The following is a 23572-nucleotide window of genomic DNA, read 5'->3' as shown; positions in this document are numbered from 1 at the left end:
ATACCTGGTGCCGCGCGCCATTTACCTCAGATTTCATGACGAAGAAGAAAGCTATCAAGGTACGGCACGGCCAGAACCGCAGCATCTCGTAAAAGGAATGACCTTTTACTCCTAAGGGCGAAGCGAGCCCGCGCGCCTCATAGGCCAAGGAAATAGCCTGCACCAGCCAATGGGACATGCGCTGTTTCGTGACTGCATGGCCTTATTCTTATGTCCAAAACAGACAAACAGCTGGTCAGACTCACGCCATGGGGCAGTACGATCCACATAAGTCTTTAACGCTCTCACAGGGCAAAGACTTAGATCCCCAGACTCCGCCGCAGCAGGAGAAAAAGCCTCCAGGACCACCTGCTGAAAGCGAAAGGGATAGATACGACCTAGGGACATAATTAGGCCTTGGTCGCAACAACACTTCCACAGAGTCTGTGCTATAAAAGTCAGGATTTATCCGGAACAATTCCAAGGGCTCAAACAGATGCCCTGATAAACCATGCAACACAATGGAAAAACCCATGAAGGGACCCGCACGGGGCGGAAAGGCCTCAGCCGTCGCGCACCCTGTATGAACGAGAAACAGTGGATGACGGCCCACTGAGGCACCATTTATATATTCGTGGTAAGCTGAATGGCTGCCACGTAAACCTTAGGGTAGCTGGTGTCACTCCATCCGAAAAACGTTCCTGAAGGAACTCCAGTACTGACGCCACTGGGCAGTAAACTGGATCCATATTATGAGTTTCACACCAGGCCGTAAACAGTCTCCACTTGAAAGCATATAAGCGTCTCGTAGAAGCTGCTCTAGAATTCAGTATAGTCTCGGTAGTTTCAGCAGAAAGACCGGGACATATGAACTCACTCTGCTCAGAGGCCACTCCCGCAGATTCCATAGATCTGGCCTCGGGTGCCAAATCAGTCCCTGTGCTTGTGATAATAAATCCTGTCTGAGGGGAATCTCCCATGGAGAGCCCGCTAACAGATTGATCAGATCCACAAACCACGGCTGTGTGTGTGCCACCGCGGAGCCACCAGCAGCAGCTGTTCCACCCTGTCCACCCGTATTCTGCGTAATATCGCCGAAATCAGACAGATTGGGAGAAAACGCATACAAACTGGTCCTGGGCCAGTTGTGGGCTAATGCATCAAAGCCCAGGGGTGCTGGAGGGCATAGGGAGAACCAAAGCGGGTAATGCGCAGTCGTGTTAGACGCAAACAATTCCACTTCGCTTCCCCGAAAATCTGCCATAGGAGACTCACCGATTGGGGGTGCAATCCCCACTCCGCTTGCTCCAGAGTCTGCCTGGATAGCAAATTCGCTCCAAAGTCCAACGTCCGGGGACATGAACAGCTCGGATCGATAGAATTTAGTTCTGAAAACAAAGAACATGTTTCACCAGCCTGCACAGGGGGCGAGAGAATAATCCTCTCTGATGATTCAGGTAAGACACAACCACTGTGTTGTCTGATCTGAGCAGCACATGACGGCCGATCAGCAGATTCGAGAAATACTGGAGAGCCAGAAAAAACAGCCAGTAATTTCAACCTGTTTATGTGCCAACTCCCTTGACAAACAGCTCCCCAGTCGGTCAAAGACGCATCCGTCGTGACAGTCTCTCGGGAAGCGCAAATCCCCAGCCGGACTCCGGTCAGGAGAATTCAGTCAGGAGAATTCGGTTGACATACATATTTTTAAGCGACATCACACATCGCCGTGTCACCGGAATCGTCCGATGCGGAGACAACGGGGTGAAACATTCCATACGTAAGCCCAGGCTGTTAAATGATTCAGCACAAGATCCCCATGAGAGTGTGCTTGGGTCTGCGATTGCGCTAAACACCAGCTAATCGCCTAAAATAGTTCAAACACGAACGCCCTGGGGCCAGAGATCCATCCATGCATTTTGAGAAATACTGATACGCTTTGCTCTCTAAAGCGAATCTGAGGAACTTCCTGAGTGCAAGATTCAGATGGTGTAAACCCAGAATGGGTCGTAATCCGTCAGTGGTTTTTTTTTTTTTTTTACCACAAAATGACGGCTGTAAAAAACCCCGCCTCCATCTGAGAGGGGTGTACTTCCTCTATAGCCCCTTTGCTCAGCAGAGTTGACATCTCCTGTCGCAGCACCGCTATTTTCATCGGCTTCGCCACCGTGGAAAGAATTCTGCGGAAAGGAGGCGGGCCTTATTGAAACTGAATGGTGTATCCATGACAAATCGTGCGTAACACCCATAGAGAAATGTCGGGCAAGCGTTCACACACGGCCGAGACCATACTAGCGGTCTCAAAATTTCCGCTTCCTGCAACGCTGTCATACATGTTAAAATATCCGGGCACGAAAAGCTCGTGGCGTTCGTGCACAGGGGAAGTGTATGTATAAGAGCCGTTGCGTCTCGTTGTGTATAATCCTGAAACGTGTCCACGGCAGGAATTAGGCCAACAGATTGAACATCGGGCTTTGCCGCTAGCGAAAAACGGCGGCTGTGCGAGCCGTCATAAATGGGTCGTCTGTGCAGGACCCTTGAATCGCCCCTCGAATTCTGAAAGCTGGATTGCGCAGAGTGTCTGAGGGAACGTTTGGCATTACAGCTCAATCCAATGCTGCTCGAAGCACCGTTTGCTGCAAGGCAAACAATGTAGAATGTGGGGACTGCAGTGAGAGGGTTAGATGTGCATAGCAATCCAACAGCACTCTCTGGTGGAGGGCACAGTCCCTGGCAAGCATTAAGGAAAACGCATGCGTCAAACTCGCTGCGTTTCGTTGTGTATAATCCTGAAGCGTATCCACGGCAGGATTTAATCCAACAAGATAAACATTGGGCCACGCTGCTAGCGAAAACGCGGCAGCTGTGTGAGCCGTCATACACTGGCCATCTTTGCCAGCCTCCGCGTCGTCCCTCAAACTCTGAAGGCTGGATTGTGCAGAGTGTCTGAGGGGGCGCGCGAATGAGAGCTCAGTTAAATGACGCTCGAGGTGCCTTTGCTGCGAGACAGTCAATGTTAGAGAACATGAAGGAAAAACGCATTCATGCATCAAACTCGCTGCGTTTCGTTGTGTATAATCCTGAAGCGTATCCACGGCAAGATTTAATCCAACAAGATAAACATTGGGCCACGCTGCTAGCGAGAACGCGGCAGCTGTGCGAGCCGTCATACACTGGCCATCTTTGCCAGCCTCCGCGCCGTCCCTCAAACTCTGAAGGCTGGATTGTGCAGAGTGTCTGAGGGGGCGCGTGAATGATAGCTCCGTTCAATGACGCTCGAGGTGCCTTTGCTGCGAGACAGTCAATGTTAGAGAACATGAAGGAAACGCATGCATCAAACTCGCTGCGTTTCGTTGTGTATAATCCTGAAGCGTATCCACGGCAGGATTTAATCCAACAAGATGAACATCGGGCCACGCCGCTAGCGAGAACGCGGCGGCTGTGTGAACCGTCATACACTGGCCATCTTTGCCAGCCTCCGCGCCGTCCCTCAAACTCTGAAGACTGGATTGTGCAGAGTGTCTGAGGGGGCGCGCGAATGAAAGCTCAGTTAAATGACGCTCGAGGAGCCTTTGCTGCGAGACAGTCAAATGTTAGAGTGTGGAAACTGCAGTGAGAGGCTTAGATGTGCATTAGCAGTCCAACAGCGCTCTCTGGAGGCGGGCACAGTCCTAAGCAAACATGAAGGAAAAACGCATGCGTCACATTCGCTGCGTTTCGTTGTGTATAATCCTGAAGCGTATCCACGGCAGGATTTAATCCAACAAGATAAACATCGGGCCACGCCGCTAGCGAGAACGTGGCGGCTGTGTGAACCGTCATACGCTGGCCATCTTTGCCAGCCTCCGCGCTGTCCCTCAAACTCTGAAGACTGGATTGTGCAGAGTGTCTGAGGGGGCGCGCGAATGATAGCTCAGTTAAATGACGCTCGAGGAGCCCTTGCTGCGAGACAGTCAAATGTTAGAGTGTGGAACTGCAGTGAGAGGCTTAGATGTGCATTAGCAGTCCAACAGCGCTCTCTGGAGGCGGGCACAGTCCTAAGCAAACATGAAGGAAAAACGCATGCGTCACATTCGCTGCGTTTCGTTGTGTATAATCCTGAAGCGTATCCACGGCAGGATTTAATCCAACAAGATAAACATCGGGCCACGCCGCTAGCGAGAACGCGGCGGCTGTGTGAACCGTCATACGCTGGCCATCTTTGCCAGCCTCCGCGCCGTCCCTCAAACTCTGAAGACTGGATTGTGCAGAGTGTCTGAGGGGGCGCGCGAATGATAGCTCAGTTCAATGACGCTCGAGGTGCCCTTGCTGCGAGACAGTCAAAGTTAGAGTATGGGGACTGCAGTGAGAGGGTAGATGTGCATTAGCAGTCTATCAGTGCTCTCAGTGAAGGGCATAGTCCCTGGCATATTAACATGAAGAAAAGCGTGTGCGTCAAACTCGCTGCGTTTCGTTGTATATAATCCTGAAGCGTATCCACGGCAGGATTCAATCCAACAAGATAACATCGGGCCAAGCCGCTAGCGAAAACGCGGCGGCTGTGTGAGCCGTAATCCACCATTTGAAGAGCAAAACTGTTGATTAACGCGCTCGAGTGGGGGAGAGCGAGCACATGGAACTCCAGTGCATCACTGTATTCATATTCAAGCCGCACATATCGCCCCTAACCAACACCTCGTGCGGGGCCTCGGCGACCGCAGAAGCGAAACGGTGGGGGTTAGACGCGAGGCGACTTAAGAAATACACTCCAGAGCGCGGATACTTCCTAATGGCGTTAGTGCACAGGGGAAGTGTATGCATATTTTACTGTAGCCATAGGCTATCAAGGAGAGAACCTGTAGAGAGGCTGCAACGAACCTCTCATAAGTGCCTCCTCGTGATAACCCATCATACGGCTCCTACCTTTCGTTGACTCATCGCGTCCGCGGAGAGGAGTATACTGCTCGTAGATGATCGCTGAGAACGCGAGATAATAGGGCACAGAAGATTCGCTTCGTACTGAAGGAATGAAATCTGAGGTAAATGGCGCGCGGCACCAGGTATATATATGCTTACGCATGCTGGGCGGTGCCACGCGCTATTTGGCCAATAAGATTGGCGGGATGGTATAGGGCTTCAGACATTCGTCACACCGAAGGTGTTCCCATACGTGGTGACGTCACCGCAGCATCGAAGTGACCTATGAAAGGGAACTGCCATTACTAATACAATACTGACCAGAAGTAGGCAATCTATCCTACTGGATGGTCACGTGACCAGAAGGAGACTGTAGCGTGAGGCGTCATGCCGTAAACAAACGTAAAACAATTTAGAAAACTGTGATTATGGGTTCATAACAGCAAGTCTACATGCATGTTATTCAGGGAGAATGTGTTAAAAAAAAACCCTCCTAATTTACTCCGGGGTTTCAGTTGAGCAAATTAGTTCATTAGTTTATAGCAGCCATTTATTTTCTTCTGTTGCAATTCGGGTTCATTTTATCCACCCTATTAGGGCTTGGGCGCTGAGTTGCATTCTGGAACGTGGCAGCCATGTTGCTAGCCTCGCGAATGTAAACATACAGCAAGTTGAACGAGAAGAGCAGAGTTGGGAAAAAGAAAAAAGATGTTAAAATCGCGAAAAGGTTGTGGGATTTATAGGGATGCCAGGGACCGGTATGTGGACAAAATCGTCGATATTAACGGTTTGGATCCAGTGGAGTACCGACGGAGACTTGCTGCCACACTTTTGCATTACAGATATCTTCTGTAGATAAAATGGAGCGCCTACACTTCAGAATAGCTCCGAAGCTACAAGTCATTGAAGTCTCATGTACAGTTCACAAATGGATGGGTTCAGGAGCTGCAAATCATAGAACCGGAACAGCGGCAAACAGTATACAGTAATCCGGTAAACTGCGCTCTACCTAGCTGCTAGTTTAGTAACCGTTAGTGCTAACAACCATTCACACATGGACTTTTAACAATGTGTTTCAAAAGTGTAGTTATTAGCTGTCACCCCTCCCGTTTTTTCCTGGGTTCTCACGTATTTGATCTCTTTTCCCACTGTCTTCCCGTTTTAGTATTTTCCTGTAAAATACCCGTTAACCCTTCAATCTGACCTGTCAAGCGAAACAGATGTTTCCAAAGCATCGTTTTGCTTACTTGAAAGCAACCTTAGCGTGATGTTGGGCTTTTTAAGATAGCGTGGTTGTTGTGAGAGCACGATTTCACGCCAATCTGTAACTAAAGTCACGTTAGACCTAGCTTCACAAATCGCTTAACGTTAGTTAATGCAGCAGTTTTGTAGTACGAATTTTTGCTGTCAGCAGAGGGATAGCAACAAAAAGATGAATGTTGAAATTTCCCGTATTTTGGATGAGTAACCCGAGAAATTTCCCTTATTTTCAATGTTGACTTAAGCTATATAAATTAATATTCAGATGTTATGGTCTCCGTGGTCGCGCCTCCAAGCAGGAAAGCGGTGTAAAGTTAATCCATTCTCATTTTATTTTCCCCATGGCGATTATGTGCTGCGCTATTACACCCCACAATACAGCAACGGTTTACCATGGTTGAAATAGATTTTTAATTAATCAAATTAAAACACACGGATGAGAGGGAGTATGTCTAAACACTGCGCAGTAGTCCGAGTAGCAGTAAAGGAGGCTGTCAACGTGGCAGCCACGCCAAGTAATGATGTCACGACGCCCAAGCCCTATGGGAAATATTACTTTTTAAATATTGAATCGGAAGTAAGCTATTTCTATTTTTTTGTGAATGTGCGAGACTCCTAATTCATCAGATGCAATGGTTAAGTAACTAGAACAATAACAAAATGCAGTTAACTGTAAAACTTGAAATTCTTTTTTAAAGGACCAGTAACATCATAACAGACCGGAAACCTCGCACACTGGCGAAAAATGGCCGCGCCTGCACTTACGATAAAATACGTTGGATAGACAATACGCAAATCTGTTCTAGTTGTTTCATGAATGCAGCATGTATAACAAAAACATCAGCTAAAATCACATTCCTTATGCTTACGAGATAATTATAAATAATGTGAGATGAAGACTATAAGTAAATGAAAGAATTACATTCTGCTGTGAGCATGAGGGAAAAACTCGATTGAATCACAAACAGAGACTACGTGCACGTTACAATGAAGAAGCTCATTTCATTTTGTGTTGGCACAGTAGGACTTTGAAACTGACACCATTAGTTGTAAACTTATGTAGACACTACAGCAGATTTTCAAAGTCATCGTTAAATTCCATCCTATCTATTGTTTGAATGTGTGGCAGAGGTCTTCAACCCTGCTCCTGCATGGAGACCCACTGTCCTGCCATTTCTTTCCAACCTGTATCAGCACACCTGGCCTGTGACTTTTCAAGTGATCCTGGAGACGTTGATTAATTGGTTCAGGTGTGTTTGATTAGGGTTGGAGCTAAACTCTGCAGGACAGTGGGTTCCCAGAAGCACGATTGAAGACCTATGATGTATGCTATTGTTAACAATTCATCCATTCATATTACTTCTGTCTCTATCTTGACCTTGTAATGTTAAATCAAGATGTTTGGAGGTTCGTTTCCACCACAGAATAAAAAAAAAAAAAAAGTAATTGAGACTTTTTATCTCACATTTCTGATGGAAAAGTTACAATCACAAGTTCTAGACTCAGATTTGCAAGAAAAAGCTTTTACAGCCTATCTTGCAATTCTGTTCTGAGTAAAATAAATAAAAGCCAGAATTGCAGAGTTGTAATTAACTTTTTTAATCGTTTTATTCTGTGACAGAAACAAGCTTCCATTAAAAACGACAGACTTCTCTTTGGTAGTCAATAGCTATTTCCAGTTGTCACAACTTTCAAATTGATCTTAACATCTTTAACTACTCAATTTGAAGTAGAAGATTTTGGATGTACTGCAATGATCTGGGACTGATGCAGAAATCATGAAATGGCGCTTCTGCCTTGTAGCGTGTGCTAGGCTTGTGATGAATTCTCTAAATTTAGAAAGACGATCACGGGAAAGACACTCTAAAGCAGAAGAGAAGTTCCACCACGCTCTGCACAACCAAACATTAAAACTCACATTTCACTCTGAATTATATGACATATATACAAATTTCTCTGAGAAGAGATGACTGCATGAACGGACCCGGATGATATTCTGGTGAAGTGGACGTGGGGGTTTCAGATGGGATTGAATCTTACCATCCTACGAAGCTGTCCTTCAATACATGCGGCACCCTTGAGTGAAAGATCTTAAAACATTTGTACATCGTTAACACTACAAGGAATCAATAAACATGTTTTATCATGCATGCAGCAGTAGATTCTACAGTGACAGCGTGCATTCAAAACAATAGTTAACTTCCTGCTTCTGCATGAGCTTCTTGGACCCGGGCAACAAGGGCACCAATCACAAGACAGCATGTGTTTGGAGGCGGGACAGGGCATGTGTTGGGTCACAAGAGGGGGCGGGGTTTATCCACGGCACAAGTGGCTGCTGTTGTATCTGTTTCTACTTAGCACGGCTGCCATTCCGGGACTGTCCTGTGATGAAATTGTATTCCTGAGTCCTGTATATGAATGACAGCAGGAATGGGAATCTGATACCATGCTCCTCAATGTACAGGGTGGGATGGCTCCATACCAAAAATGCTGAACAGACATCAGAGAAGACCACGCCCAATTCTTCCATTCACTCGTCCCTTGTTTCTCCATTTGAATTTCTTATTTCATTTTCTCATTCATACAAAAGTGGAGGAAAATCCTTACGGAGTTTTGCAGACCATTTTCGAAGAGTTCTTTTATATTGACGTTTCCCACAGCTGAAACAGATCATGCACAGACAAAATGAACACATGCTATTCAAGCCAGTCATGTTGAAAAAAGAATGCATGCTCATAATGATTATTACAGTAATGTGCAATTGGCGCAAAGTCTTCAGCAAAATTAGATGTTGTCCGTGTTGCGTTCATATTTCATTGCACCAGGGTTCGGACGGCGCCGTTCACACTTACTCAATTGAACCGCACTAACAGAGCAATCACACCAGGGTTTGTTTTAATCAAACCAAATATGACAAGTGTTAAAAGAGTGTGAATGCTGCCATCCGTACCCTGGTGTGGACCGAGACTACTAAAAGGATGGGTCTTGGTCCGGTTCTAAACAAACCCTCGTGCGGTTTGAATGAAATATAAACCCAACATGGACCAAATACTTCTTTCTGAAGGAACCAAAAACAGAAAGTAATGACAAGATGCTATGCAACATGATTTGACGCAGAATGAGCTCTGTATCCGAAACAAAATGAGAGGGCAAATGTGGAGCAACAAGGAGGTAAAATGCCATTTTTGAGCTCTCTGTGAGTTTGTAGGTGGTCAAAATTAAATCATAAGTACACGCAACAATGAGTGTGCTTAGTCCAGAAGATGGCATTAGGTGTGTTCGACGCTGAGCAGATCGATCCTTTAAGTCGACTAAGCTTTTGTTTGGGGTGTATATATTTTGAATATATGTAATTTGACAATTTTGATCCAGACCAAACAAACCAAGAAAACTGAACTACAAGTGTGAACACCCTTTTAACTTACTGTATTTTTCGGACTATAAGTCACACCTGAGTATAAGTCGCATCAGTCCAAAAATACGTCATGACGAGGAAAAAACATATATAAGTTACACTGGACTATAAGTCGCATTTATTTAGAACCAAGAACCAAGAGAAAACATTACCGTCTCCAGCCGCGAGAGGGCGCTCTATGCTGCTCAGTGTAGACTACAGGAGCACTGAGCAGCATAGAGCGCCCCCTCGTGGCTGGAGACGGTAATGTTTTCTCTTGGTTCATTTCTCTCGGTTCATGTCAAATTAATTTTGATAAATAAGTCACACCTGACTATAAGTCGCAGGACCAACCAAACTATGAAAAAAAGTGCGACTTATAGTCCGGAAAATACGGTATTTTTTTTTTTTATTGTGAATGTGGCCACAGGCTTGTGGGTATCTAGTTTACTTTTGACTAAGTGCTTCATATGATCTGTGCATGATAGCAATGGGAAAACAAAGCTTTTACTTAACTACTGTACGATAACCCTGACGCCATCTAGTGGCAAACCATTGGAATTTTGAAAGTTTGATACAAGTTCTGAAATCTGAAATTGATTCAAAACATGTAAATGTTTCAAAGTTTCTTGAAGCAGTATTTCGAATGCTCTCCTCATTAGTGAACTGATCATCTTGAGAAAAAGCTCTAAAGTTACACATTAGTGCAGAAAATGTAGTGTAATAACCCCCTTGAGAAACAAAAGCTAAATCACTGTTCTGAGGAAACTGTCTAAATATTTTAATTATGTATTTATGGTATTATAGTGATGCTGACACATGGTAAGTCTTACCCTGGCACTCTGTCTGTTGGCCTTTCTTTCCTCATCTGGAAGGGGAGGCATGGGGTAGGGGTATCTCCGGCTGGAGGCGATGGAGCCCGTTGAAGAAGTGGGCGATTTGGCGGGTGACAATGTCCTGAGGGTATGGAGATATGAGACATTAGTACTGTTGTGTGTGAACCGGATACTAGCGTTAACAAACATGGAGCTGTCACCTTTGACCCCTTGAAGAGGTCAGAGGGAGTGTTTCCACGGCAAACCATCATCCAAAATCACTAACTTCATCAGTCCTTGCCACAAAAATACCCACTGTCTCTTACTGGAGAGTGAAGCTGGGCAGATACTGCGAGCACAATGTAGTGCTGTTGGGATGTTTAACAAACAAACATACCCCGCGTCATGTGGGCTTACAAACATGGTGGACATGATGAGCTGATCAGGACAGACACATGTGATCATTATCACAGAGACTATGTCAGCCAAATGATGATGACATCACAGAGTGCAGAAGCGACACACGTTAAGCAGCAGCCTGCATGCAGAGAGGGACGCTGAGTGTGAGAGGTATAGAGCAGTGGAGGAGGAATAAACCAAAAAACTACAATTAAACATACACAGAGCTTTGACTACAATTAATGAGACTGGGTTGGTCTTTTGATGTTAACACACAGATGCAAAAATAACACAACCTACACAGAGAACCTGAGTGAATCTCACAAAAACACATCCTAGTTATATTTCAGTCCAATATTAAAAGAAAATATGTTCAGAAAGTTAATTAGATAATAATGATATATATGATAATGAAAAAAAAAATATATACCCATAAACAAATTTTTTAGGAACATGATCATTGGCACAGTGACAAGTCTTAAGATACTTTACTTGAAAAATGTATAATTATAACTGGCTGGTGATTCTAATTTATAGTAATTTTAACTGTACTACAGTGAAAGAACTACTGTAATATTTTTATTTAAATTCAAATAGATTAAAGGTAGTAAAAAATGAACAACGATGTATATTTGCTTTACACTGAAAAGAATTTTGATCGTTAAATTATTTATTGTTTTATTTATAATGAGAATTTTGAGATTTTTTTAAAATGTCCTTTTTTTGTCATTAAAATAATGTCACAATGTAACAAATGTGAAATATTATTTCTGTTGATATTGGACTCAAATTTCATCAGAACATGTTCTTGATTTTGTGAGATGTTCATATGAAAGGCATTTTTGGATACTTGCATCCCATGATTTTTGATGTTTCAAATGATGTACTGATTATCAAATGCATTCTGTCTTCCTTTAAAGACAAGTCATCAGTTAAACGACTGTATTGTGAAGTATGAATGGAAGATTTCTAAGGACAAAACATTTATTACTTACGATTACAAAACACTGGATATCTGGATATACTGTTGATTCTTGTAACTGTAGAAATGTTCATGCATTTACAATTCACTACTTTTAAAAAAACTTTCTCTGATATGTGACATTGCAGTTTAATTTCTAGTGTATCTGTTGATGACTTGTTGCAATGGAATAATAAAGGACTAGAAGAAACAAATACATTGAAATTAATATTTGATTTTGAGAGGATTCGGGGTCATTTCTGCCAGCAAGTGATCTTCAAACCCTAGCACTCAGCTCTCATCTCTGAAAAATAATATTTGGTCAGGGGAACGAACAACTGAGGAGAGAAACTGATGAATAGGAGACAGATATATAATGCAGTCTGATGTTATTGTACCTAATATAAGGTCCTTCAGTGTTTTTATTCACATCTTCTACCCATTTAGTTACATAATACTCTGATTTGACGCAAGAGGTTAAATACCTGCAGGAGGATGGGGAAGGAGTGATAGTGAACAGAGAGATAGGGAAAGGGAAGGGTATGGGGAGAAGAAAAGGACAGGAGAGATAGGAGAAACAGGATAAAGAAGGACATTGGTAAAAGACAGCAGCAGCACTGAAATTCTTTACGATCCAAGATGCAGGTGAGCGATCAGACAGCAGCTCAGACTACAGCACCTACACAGATATCATGAAGCTTTTTCACTTTATGGTTGGTGCAGGACAGAACAAATTAATGACTACAAAAAACTGCTGTAACATCAGCATCCAATTGACCTCAGTTCACCCGAAAATGTCAAAAAAAAAAATTTTTTTACTTGTCACTCCAAACCTATTTTACTTACTTTCTTCAATGGAACACAAACTAGAATGTGCTTTTCAATACAATGAAAGTGAAATAGGGGTTAGTGTATATTTAAATGACAAAAACAGAATAATCAAATCCTGTCCTGTATGACTTGTGCACTGTATTCAAAGCCATACAAGAACTTTTATTAAGTACTTTATGCCATATTCGATGAAAATCTTCCCCTTCCTGTAGCACTAATATATCATTCACATGTGCATATTCAAAAGTTTACAATTTACTATTGTTCAAAAGTTCGGGGTCAGTAAGTTTTTTTTTTTTTTAAAGAACTGAACACTTTAATTCAGCAAGGATGCAATGAAAAAAGTGGAAGAAATCTTTGGTAACATTATAAATGTCCATATATTTCAGATAAATGCTGTTCTTTTGAACTTTCTACTCATAAAAGAATCATAAAAAATACTGCATCACATGGCAGAGGTTAAGGTAGTCAGTAATTACACTTAAATTATGATCTCTTCCTCACATCATACAATATGGCCTCAGAAGACATAGAATATAGTGCATGAGTCATATGGACTACTGTACTTTTTTGATCATTTTTAATAGCTTAACGGGCTCTGATCACTAAATGGTTTAGTATAACAGCGCATCAACATTCTGTTCACATTCTAAAGACAGAAAGTCATACAGGTTTGGAATGACATGATAATTGAATGATGATTTATTTTTCTGTGAACTATTCCTTTAAATTTAGCAGAACTTTTCCAAAACCATCAAGCTATTCAACGTTAAAACACATCTCAGAAGTGTGATGCTGCTGAGTATATACTATACTATGTCTTGCTTGATATTTCAACAAATATATGAAAATAAAGTTGTAGTATTTGTGTAGGTCAGCTGCATGTTGGGTTTTGTTTTAGTTGTGGTCAGTTTGTCACATGCATTTGAAAAAAGAGAGTTGAGGTGCAGAAACGAGCATCAAGCAGAGCTCAGAATCAGAGTGTATCTTGTGTTCATACAGATGATGACAGACGTGCAGGTCAGTTTCAACGTGCTGTTTGTTCCAGAGGTTAAACCGATGCACACATCAATGCACACCCAAAACAAACCAACATTTACTCCAGACACTCAAAACAATGTTTCAGTTCATTTGTTTGGACTTCTACAGACTGTAGTACTGAAACATGGCAAAGTCCAACATCCAACATTAATGTCACACGTCACTGTGGCAACACTGCATCTCTTACTCTGTAGAGTTGGAGCGTGGACGGAACTTCTTTCCCTTGAGCTTCTTACGGGTACCTGTGATGTTTCCTACATAGACAGAGGAGAAGAACACATGATATTAATGCTGATGCAAGCTCTGTCATTTAGAGCAGATGTATTTATAGGTGCGTTACCTTGCCATGAGTTGCTCCTGGGTCGTCCATTTTCACAGACGTCAGAGATGTGCTTGGCATCTGGGATTCTTTCACTCCAGGAGTGAGACATACCATTAGATCTTCAGACCAAAGAACAGAGAAAGTCTTATTGAAGTTCAATAAATGCAGTTACAGAAATTAAAAGGGTTCTGTATGAGGAAGACAAATGACAGAGACGTCACATGGACCATTCCTACTAAGCAGTAATGTTTTAATGTTCCCATCATGTAAAGCTTAATATATTAGATAAAATATTAAACTCACTGTTATTTAAGATCTTTTAGCAGCACACAATTAAGTGTGTTTTTCTCATGTCTCTGTGTGCTGCATACTATCATGGAAAACTGTCAATGTATTGGGCAATATTTCAGGGAGTTCTTAATTTCTCCTTCCTTTAATCAAAATGTCTAGCTAGAAATCATTACAGTACATTAATTTTTAAGTAGAAATCAAAACATACTGTAAAGCAGGAATGGCATCACTGTGATGAGCAGGACAAACACACTGAAATGAGCAAGATGAGCATGAGATCGTGGAGACGGACACCATGAAGACACTGACTTACTTATGTCCCAGTATTAAAGATACAAGAGCCTGATAGGACTTTAACAATAACCAAGAGAAAGACAAACAGACAGTTTTGAGCACAGACATAGCACAAACCTGCAGCAGTGAAGTCATTAAAGAAGGAATAAACATATTCAAGTCTTGACTAAAAATGAGGTCCAGTAGAAGGAATGGCACAGTTTATTTTGAAGAAGTCTGTGCCAAAAAAAACTGGAATTATTTCACACTTTTAATAATATATAGTCAAAAGTATGACCTGTCCCTTCACAAGTGAGATCTTTTTAATATCTCAGTTGCATCTACTAGACTGCAATGTGACTAAATCCAGCTCAAATGGTGACTGACTTCTGAGATGTTTGTCCTGTGGTAAATTATCTCACATACGTCTCCTCTAGAGTTTGACAAGAGATCACAGTGTGTCAAAATGTGTTCAGATTTGCAAAGATGCAAAGAAGAAAAAAGAAGTCAGAGATCTCAGTATGAACTTTACCATTTCTCCTCAAATGATGTATGAGCATCAAGTTCATAGCTATATACCTTTACTATATGTTACAACAAGTTTACAATTTTCACAGAAACATCTGAGACAAAGTTGATACTTAAATTAAACATAACTGGGAACTCCATAAAGTCTGTTCAGCTCTCAAAGTAAAGGTTTACACTATTTGTTTGCAGAGGAGGCAAAGTGATGAAGATGAAGATGGAGATGAAGCACACCTGAACCCGAACAGAGAGATGTTTTGGCTGATGGAAGGGATAGAGGCGGTGAAAGAGTGGGTTTTGATCTGTAGGTGAGACAGATAGGCAGACCTCTTCTTGGAGCTGCTGCCAGAGTTTGAGCTCACGCCCTGCGGCATGTCACTGTACAGAGAATCAGCATCTCCAGGCTTCTTCACGTAATCACCAGCAGGCATTTGACTGACAAAATGAAGAAAGTTTGATTTGAAAACTGAGCTGGGAATATTATCTACCAGCAAAAATCTTAAATCTAATCTGATCACTTTGTATTGTAAATTGTATGAAGTACACTACCATTCAAAATTTGGGGTGAAATGAATACGTGTATTCAGCAAGCACACATCAAATTGATCAAAAGAGAGTAAAAAGATTTATATTTCAAATAAATCCTGTTCTTCTGAACTGTCTTTTCATGAATTAATTTCCACAACACCATTAATAAGAACAACTTTTTTCGCCATTGATAATAATCAGAAGAAATGTGAATACCAAATCACCATTTAAGAATTTATGTGAAATTATGTTAATAAATATAATAAAAAACCCAAACATTTGGGTGGCAAATGTAATACATAAGTTAGGGAGCTTGTTGAAATCCTGAATCAAAAAGTATAAGCAATAACAATAACCTTAGCTTTAATTCGAAGCTTTCAACTCCCTCACACAACACATACTGTAAAAACACTCTCAGAAAATGAAGAGAAAGGAGAACGAACCGACAGAATCTTCTGTGTACTTCTGACTCCACATACTGACGCTGTCTGTAGCTCCTTCACATGGGAGAAAACAGAATAAAGCAACAACCACAATTAGTGCAAAACATCCTAGAACAAATGTAAAACTGTATATTCTGTATATGGTTCTGTATGTGGTAAACAATGCCTGTTGCAATCACGAGTGCATGCAAAATGCCAGTTTAAGGGACAGTTCACCCAAAAATTACTGTCTTCCTCACTTGTTCCAAACCTGTATGTATGACTTTTTCTTTTCCATGGAGCACACAGAAGGAACTTAGAAAATTTCTGATGTGCTCTTTACCATGTGAAGGTAGAAGCTGTTATGCTCCAAAAGTTTCAACAAAATTAAAAATAGCCCTTTGGAGATTCTGCTAATCTTCTTCTGGGTTCAGTCCAAGAAGGTTTGGAATGATATCAAAGTAAAAGTTTGATAGAATTTTAATTTTGGGGTGGACTATCCCTTTAAATAAAGCTTAAAAAAGTTTTCAGCTATTGTGGGGTCTGTATTCAAGTGACTCACTTGTATCCCCATGCAGAAATGCCAAGAATCAGTGCAAGGACCAGGATAGAGCCTGCAATGGCCCCGATGATGATGTTAGTAGTGATGATGCCTGTCAGAGGAACAGAACTTTTAATGTGGAGCCATGGCACCTAAAAGTCAACACTAACCTGCAATCATCTGGACATGGCAAGACTAATCTGATATAGATACAGAATCTGATACGAAAGATACGAAATCTGGAATAAAAACAGATAGAGACAGAAACCAGAAAAAGGTTTTCGATAAAGATTTATGACTCCTTCTGTCCAAGGAGGCTGTATGTTAAAGGCATCCATTTAAATCAAATCCATAAAACAGGGTATATGACAACGTTTATAACAAACAGCACAGCAGATAAACACTGCTAGCTTTCAATAAGACAGAAACACGGAGGAATGATGGGGCGAGTGAACGACAACAAACAGCAACTCAAATCTAAACTCACTGTCACTCCAGCAAAAGACATGAGCCTGTCCACAAGAACGAGTGCGTTTAAACAAAAGCCATGAAACAGAAAAAAAGAGAGAAATTAAAAGTGTGTGAAATGTGTGTGAGTGGTGAATGAACTGTTGAACGTGAACATGAAAACAGAACAGAAGAAAAACAGACTAAAAAAATATCTTGATATATTCAGCATTTATATAATTAAATATATATTCAGGGCCAGTGCTGGGCAAATAGGTGCACTAAGCAGAATTGTATTGTTATGCCCCATCCCCAAAATATTATGGAAGTTAAAAAAAGCAACAGTTAAAGGGGTCAGAACAGAACTTTAATAAAATATAAAAGTAAATAAGTTGTAATTAAATTGTATTTTTCACAAATTATAATTGTAGCTAGACTGTCGCCTATGGCTATGACTTTATTAATACAGTTGTCGCAAGCATTCAGAAATCACACAAAAGAAAATTAAGCAGTTTTACTTCGATAAAACCAAGGATTCGTTTTTGTAAAGGTTGTGATGTCCACATGTTTTTGTTGAAAAACAAAATTATATGAAGTGGATATTTACATTAAATGTTTGATCAATATCAAATGTTTGATCATCCTGTAAGTGTAACAACGGATATTATCAGGCCTTTGCCGCTCTTTGCATGTATTTGTAATAATATGTCATTTACATAAATTGTTTATTTTGTATTACATTATGTATTTTAAAAGTGTTATTCAGTGAAACCATACGATTATTAATTAACCAATCATTATTGCCTCATTGTTTATATATAATGCATTTTATGAAAGTTTAAAAACTAAAAAATATTATCTGAATAATTTGTAAATTATTATTTGAAGAATCAGAACCATGGTTAATTTGTGGTTACCATTGCTACAAGAACCATGTTTTTTTTTTTCATTCGTAGTGAAATTACAGTTAATTTTCTTAAGGGAACATGGAAACTCTGAGAGAATATTAAGGAAGAAGCGGCGGTGATATTATTAAGATGTTATTAACGTCAACATTACAAAAAGTTTCACAGAATTATATATGTACCTAAAAGTGATGCACAGGCTTCATCTTAGACATTTTTTCTTTTTGCTATCTTGGCGCTGGACAATAGATGTCTTTTCCTGGGCATAGCTGTCCATCAGTTATGATCATTTGGAGTCATCCGCAAACATGAGGCGGGCGCGGATGTGGGAATAGAGCGTCATGTACGCTTGGCCTTTCTACTGCGTTCACCATAAAATACATTTTTGGTATTTATGTATATATGTTGATAATAATATAGAACAAAAGTTTTTTTTTTCTTTTTTGAGCAACTGAGTTGGTGCCCTATGCAAACTGCATACTCTGCTAATAGGGAGCGGCAGTACTGTATATATTTGTTAAATATCTTAATGGTTATGTATCTGAAATAGCTTACATTTGTGTTGCAATAACAGGACCCATCAAATTTAACCTAACAGTCAAGTAGATTCAAAATGTTTAATGTAAGGATTAATTGAATGTAAAAATCTTGTAAATAATCAATCAATTCTAAACTGTTTTTCACTAAATAAATAAAAATGATAAAAAAAATCCTTCAGTGCATTAATATTGCTGGTGCTTAAGAGAATACCTTATTACTAGTAAAGTTGACATACAGTATGTATCCGTTTTACACAAATGGCCAATGAAATATGCCCAGACACCACATCTGATTCTTTAAGCTTTAAGCAATGCAGTGAGTCTCCACTTGGGGGGGCTTTTGCACATAACTGCTGCTTCTGGATTCATGTCATAAGCTGGTTTTGTTATGCATGTGGGTAAAAGATCTCCAAATAGTGGAACTGGTTCTGCATATCATTCTCATGTGAAGACTAAGAAAGGTGAAAATTTGGCCTACCTGGTGTTTTGGCTGTGGGTCGCACCAGCAAGTAACTCAGAGGAGAGGTGGAGTTACAGTCCTCACCTGCCCAGCCCAGGTCACACACACACCTGAGTTCATTACTGCACACCTACAGCACACACACACATAGACAAAGCAATTATAGAATGAAGTCTAACAGCAGCATGGTTTTTTGTATCCAGTATAGCATTGTTCACATAGCTGTGATTTAAAGTGCTGTTTATCTGGCATTTTCAAAGGCATGTAGAATATACTGTGGCTTGGCTTCATACACAGTCTAATGATTTAATAAAATTAAATTTTAAACATCTTCAACTGGATCAATTTGTATGCCACTTTTATATCCTATTTGAGCTAATGCATATTATGAATGAAGTTATTTCAGTAAGAAACCAACCTGATTGTAAAGCAAAACATGATTGGTTATAGCGAGAACATGCTATGATTAGTCAGTGAGGTGTGGCTGTTATCTTATTGGCTTGAGTAGACGGTGGGCGGAGTCACATTTGTGGATTCTCAGCATTTTAATGCTAGAAATGTTACAAAATCCACATATGCACAGTGAACGATCCACAGATGTGTACAGGACGCGATTCACAAATGAAATTGTATTTGTGAATATGTTTTTTATTTGCAAATCACATTTAATTTATTTGTGAATCTAATTAATATTTGTGAAACTCTTTATTTATTTGGGTGTATCTCATTCTATTTTGTATGTCAATATGTTAATTTTTTTGTAAATCTCTTTACATTTATTTGGAATAATGCAACAATTATACCCACCATACATTATCCCATTAGCCTATGATAAATGTGACATTTAGTGCCTTTTAGATAGTGTGGTGTATATAGTGTATATAGTAATACAGAGAAGTTTCTTTCTCTATCAATATCAGGCTTCTCTGTTTGAATGAAAGCTGTCAGGTCATCTTTCCCACACTTAGATTATTTGGCACATTTATTTTCACAATAAATTAGAAAATTACAAGTTCACAGTAAAAAAAAATCATCTCCTTATTATTTATTCATTTATTCATATATATTTTTTTCCAGCTGAAACTGGATTAGTGGGTGACACAACTGTCACAATTCACACCACACACAATCCCTCACCCCATGTCCGGAGCAGATCACCCTTTCGTTGGTGCCGGGGCATGTGCTGAAGTTGAATTCCTGCACTGGGAGGCATTTGTGATTAAAGCAGATGCGATCGGTCCCACACGCCGTTCCATCCTCTATGTATCCCAAATCAATGTCACCATCAATCAGCACATGGCCTCCACTGAAACATTCAAACTCACGTTAGGAAAAATCAATCACATAGAAAGCTGAAGTGAGCGTGTGTTTGTGTACGTACCTGCAGTCCAGTGAAGCGCTGTGCTGGGCCACAGAGAAAGAAGTCAAACCTCCATGTAACTCTCCTAGTCTGGGTGCAGGAGAAATGTTGGAGCACAGCAGGTATCCACAGTGTACATCCCTAAAACACACACATGCACACTTTTTAATCTAGATAGAGTAAATGAAATTAAGATAACGTCATAATAAATGAGAAAAAAAGTAATAAGCGCAAGATTAGCACAAACTAGGAAATTATGTGATTTTAAGCATAATTTTGAAGCCTGGAAATATTCATAGAAATTTCTATAATATATCATAATTTCTTTATATAAAGTATACATACACACACTTTTAAGGTAAACACACTTCCCCATCAGTGAAGTATGAGAGTCAAACTCACTGTTTTTTGCACTGAATCCAGGTGTCTCTGTCACGTCCACAGTTGCCCTTCTCTGTGCCCTCAATGTTGAGTTTCTCATAGCAAAACTTATCAGCCGATGTTGCTTCTTTAGAAACAGAGACTCACACATGTCATAATTACATCAGCACTGCTAACTGAAATAAATAAGTTATTAGTTAAAGTACTACAATAAATAACATTAACACTGAAATAAAAATTATTTAAGGCCAAATACTGTAGAATAGAACAGTATTTTACTGTAGAATTAGCAAAATTGCAAAAATTTAAATTAAATATAAAATGTAAAAATAAAAAATTATTTAATAAAATTATGAATAATGTAATAGCATATAAATAATTTCAAAACGGCCACTCACTCTCTCCCCAGATGTATTTACACTGTCTGTCCTTGGTTTTGCACCTGCCATTGAAACATCTTCCCTAAAATTAGTAAAATTAAGGAAAATAGGTTACACTGACAAATCAAAATAATATAAAATAATAAATTATGAGTGTGTGTGTGTGTATATATATAGATATATATATATATATATATATATATATATATATATAAAAAAAAATATATATATATATATATATATATACACACACACACACACACATCTATATATACATTTTATGTACATAAAAACTCACTTGGTCTTTCTCACATGTATACCCATCCATCTTGTGTAGGTTTGGAGGACACTAAAAATATGGAGTTTTTACATTTTAGAATGGCATACTTTTTACTTTTTTAAATAAATGTCATATGCAGTATATCAGGTAGAGTAGGATATGTGATTTTGATGTATGCAAAGAATACCAGTATGATTTACTAGATTTGTAGAAATGTGCAATATACAGCAGAGCACACTGAATGTAATGGTGCGTTCAAGTCATCTCGTATAGATCATATTTACGAGTTGAATGCACATGAACACCACCACAATATCGTAAATACTAGTGGGGAGCTCGGGATTTTCTTTAAACCCCGATCTGTACGAGTTGGGGGCGTGTCGTTGATTAACATGGCGGAATACACAATATTTAAAGGTATTTAGCTGTGATATTGTCAGGCTTTTCTATTTACAGCGCAGTAAGTTAATCGACGACGCATAATATGATGGCATTATAATATAACAATGCAATTTGTAACAATAAAGTTGGCAGTGGCTTCATAAATTAATTTAAAACTTAAAAAAACGAAGTATACCTAATGCACATATCTTTGTTCTTCATTTTCTAGAACAAGAGTTTAAGAACATTGCTGTATTTTTGTGTTATTAATCTATTAAAGAGAAAGTACTCCACCATCTTGCTCCGACGCAAGTGACTTGAACGCATATGCCGTCATAAGCACGACTTCCCACCTCGTGCGTACGGACTTCCCAGGAGGACTTGAACGCAGCATAATACTGTGTCCCATAATGCAATGTGTTTGACTTGGACCAGAAGCTATATCTTATATATTCATGTTTATACAAGTGACTGCCATACCATTAAACCGATTAAAAACATTAAGATACAAAAAAACAAACTCATCTACATCTCAGATTGCCTGAGGGTTAGTACATTTTCAGAACATTTTCTTTTTTTTAACTATTCCTTTGATGAATTAATTCTACTGCTGTATGATGTGATGTGAGATGTACGTAACATTGCCCTCACCTGGCTGGAGTTACCAGTGCACATTTCAGGTATGTCACAATCATTGACAGCGTCACGACAAAGCACACCCATAAACTCCAGCTACAGAGACAGCACAAGGATCATTAAAAGTCACACACACAAACAGAAGGCTACAGAGTTTTCTTGTTCGAGTCAGCGCCTACCTGACAGTTCTTACAACAGAGACCATCACTGCATTTGGCTCCTTGAGTCAACATACATTTGTTGCAGCAGTTCTCCCCTTCTCTAGCACAGTCCTGCAGAAAGACAGAAAAAAACCTGATTACATATGCAGTGTCAGATTAATATGATCATGATGTTGATGTAAGATCACTCACGGCTGGGCTTCCACAGTCGCACTCCTCTCCTGCCTCCACAAAACCATTTCCACACTCTGGAGGATCCAAGAGCTACAGAACAAAAAAAGAGGTATAAAGCAAAAGCATATCATTTATAATAGTTCATAAGAAAAGCATTTATTTGAAATAAAACTATTTGGTAACAAGGTCTTAACTGTTCATTTTGATTTATGTAATGCATCCTTTCTGAATAAAAAGAACAATTTCTATAAAATATGTAAATAAATTCTTTCTGTCCCTAACTTTTGCATGTATAAAACTTATAAGCGCTCCAATTTTGTGGAACTTTTGCTGGAGTTCTGGAGTGCAGATTCTGTGTGGGTTTGGTGACATACTAAGGAAATTGTATGCTATGAACACACAGACAGAACTGAAGTGGGTTACCTTTGAAGGTTTGTTGAAGAGACACGCACCACCTCCACTGTTTAGGAAATCATGATACTCTTCCACGTTACAGTCAGAAAATCTCTTGGGTAAGTAGAAGCTGTTAGAGAGAACCACAAAGCACTAGAGTCACACTGCCTAACTTTACTTCCACGCCCTGTGTTTAACACAACCACTGAGACAGGCTATTAAAAAGTGTTTGTAATGCTAATCAAAGTCTCACTGAGCTGAAACTGAAAAGCAACAAATCTTAGCTCAGTCACCACGTTTACATGCACATTGTTTTACAAATAAACTAAGATATGCATATTTTTTCCCGCTACTCCTGTATGGAAATACTGAAGGCGCTTACCAATAGAGGATAATTATTTTTCTTTGGCCATATGTATAAGAATAAGTGGATGTTCCTATTACAAATTTATCATTAATACAGGGAAATACCAACTGCCTTGTTCAGACTGATAATCAAGTTAAATCACATTTACACGATACATACTATAAATAATCAGAATACGACCAAATTCCAAAATCTAAATGTTCATGTAAACCTGGACACTGGTGTGGAAA

The 23572-nt window shown here is 39.9% G+C and overlaps 1 protein-coding gene across 2 annotated transcripts in view; it reads right to left on the bottom strand.

Annotated features, from left to right (window-relative positions):
• Positions 1 to 7596: 7596 nt before the first annotated feature.
• The window catches only part of LOC132103347 (disintegrin and metalloproteinase domain-containing protein 22-like), a 61413-nt gene continuing 45437 nt past the window's right edge, over positions 7597 to 23572 (bottom strand). Inside the window, exons 15-32 of one of the 2 annotated variants that reach the window (XM_059508389.1) lie at positions 23006 to 23105; positions 22601 to 22672; positions 22427 to 22519; positions 22263 to 22343; positions 21249 to 21299; positions 20969 to 21032; positions 20592 to 20697; positions 20211 to 20330; positions 19967 to 20135; positions 18848 to 18959; positions 16500 to 16590; positions 15959 to 16012; positions 15315 to 15422; positions 13917 to 14017; positions 13764 to 13830; positions 12103 to 12189; positions 10363 to 10486; positions 7597 to 8795 (exon numbers count right to left, since the gene is read on the bottom strand). In XM_059508389.1, the coding sequence (XP_059364372.1) occupies positions 8775 to 8795; positions 10363 to 10486; positions 12103 to 12189; positions 13764 to 13830; positions 13917 to 14017; positions 15315 to 15422; positions 15959 to 16012; positions 16500 to 16590; positions 18848 to 18959; positions 19967 to 20135; positions 20211 to 20330; positions 20592 to 20697; positions 20969 to 21032; positions 21249 to 21299; positions 22263 to 22343; positions 22427 to 22519; positions 22601 to 22672; positions 23006 to 23105 (1621 nt within the window). In that variant the 3' untranslated portion in view covers positions 7597 to 8774. The remainder of the gene's footprint in view (positions 8796 to 10362; positions 10487 to 12102; positions 12190 to 13763; positions 13831 to 13916; positions 14018 to 15314; positions 15423 to 15958; positions 16013 to 16499; positions 16591 to 18847; positions 18960 to 19966; positions 20136 to 20210; positions 20331 to 20591; positions 20698 to 20968; positions 21033 to 21248; positions 21300 to 22262; positions 22344 to 22426; positions 22520 to 22600; positions 22673 to 23005; positions 23106 to 23572) is intronic. The other variant, XM_059508388.1, reaches the window with a different exon arrangement.

The sequence above is a fragment of the Carassius carassius genome, chromosome 24 (genome assembly GCF_963082965.1).
Source record: "Carassius carassius chromosome 24, fCarCar2.1, whole genome shotgun sequence".
Classification (NCBI taxonomy): Eukaryota; Metazoa; Chordata; class Actinopteri; order Cypriniformes; family Cyprinidae; genus Carassius; species Carassius carassius.
This window is presented reverse-complemented; position numbering and strand designations above follow the sequence as displayed.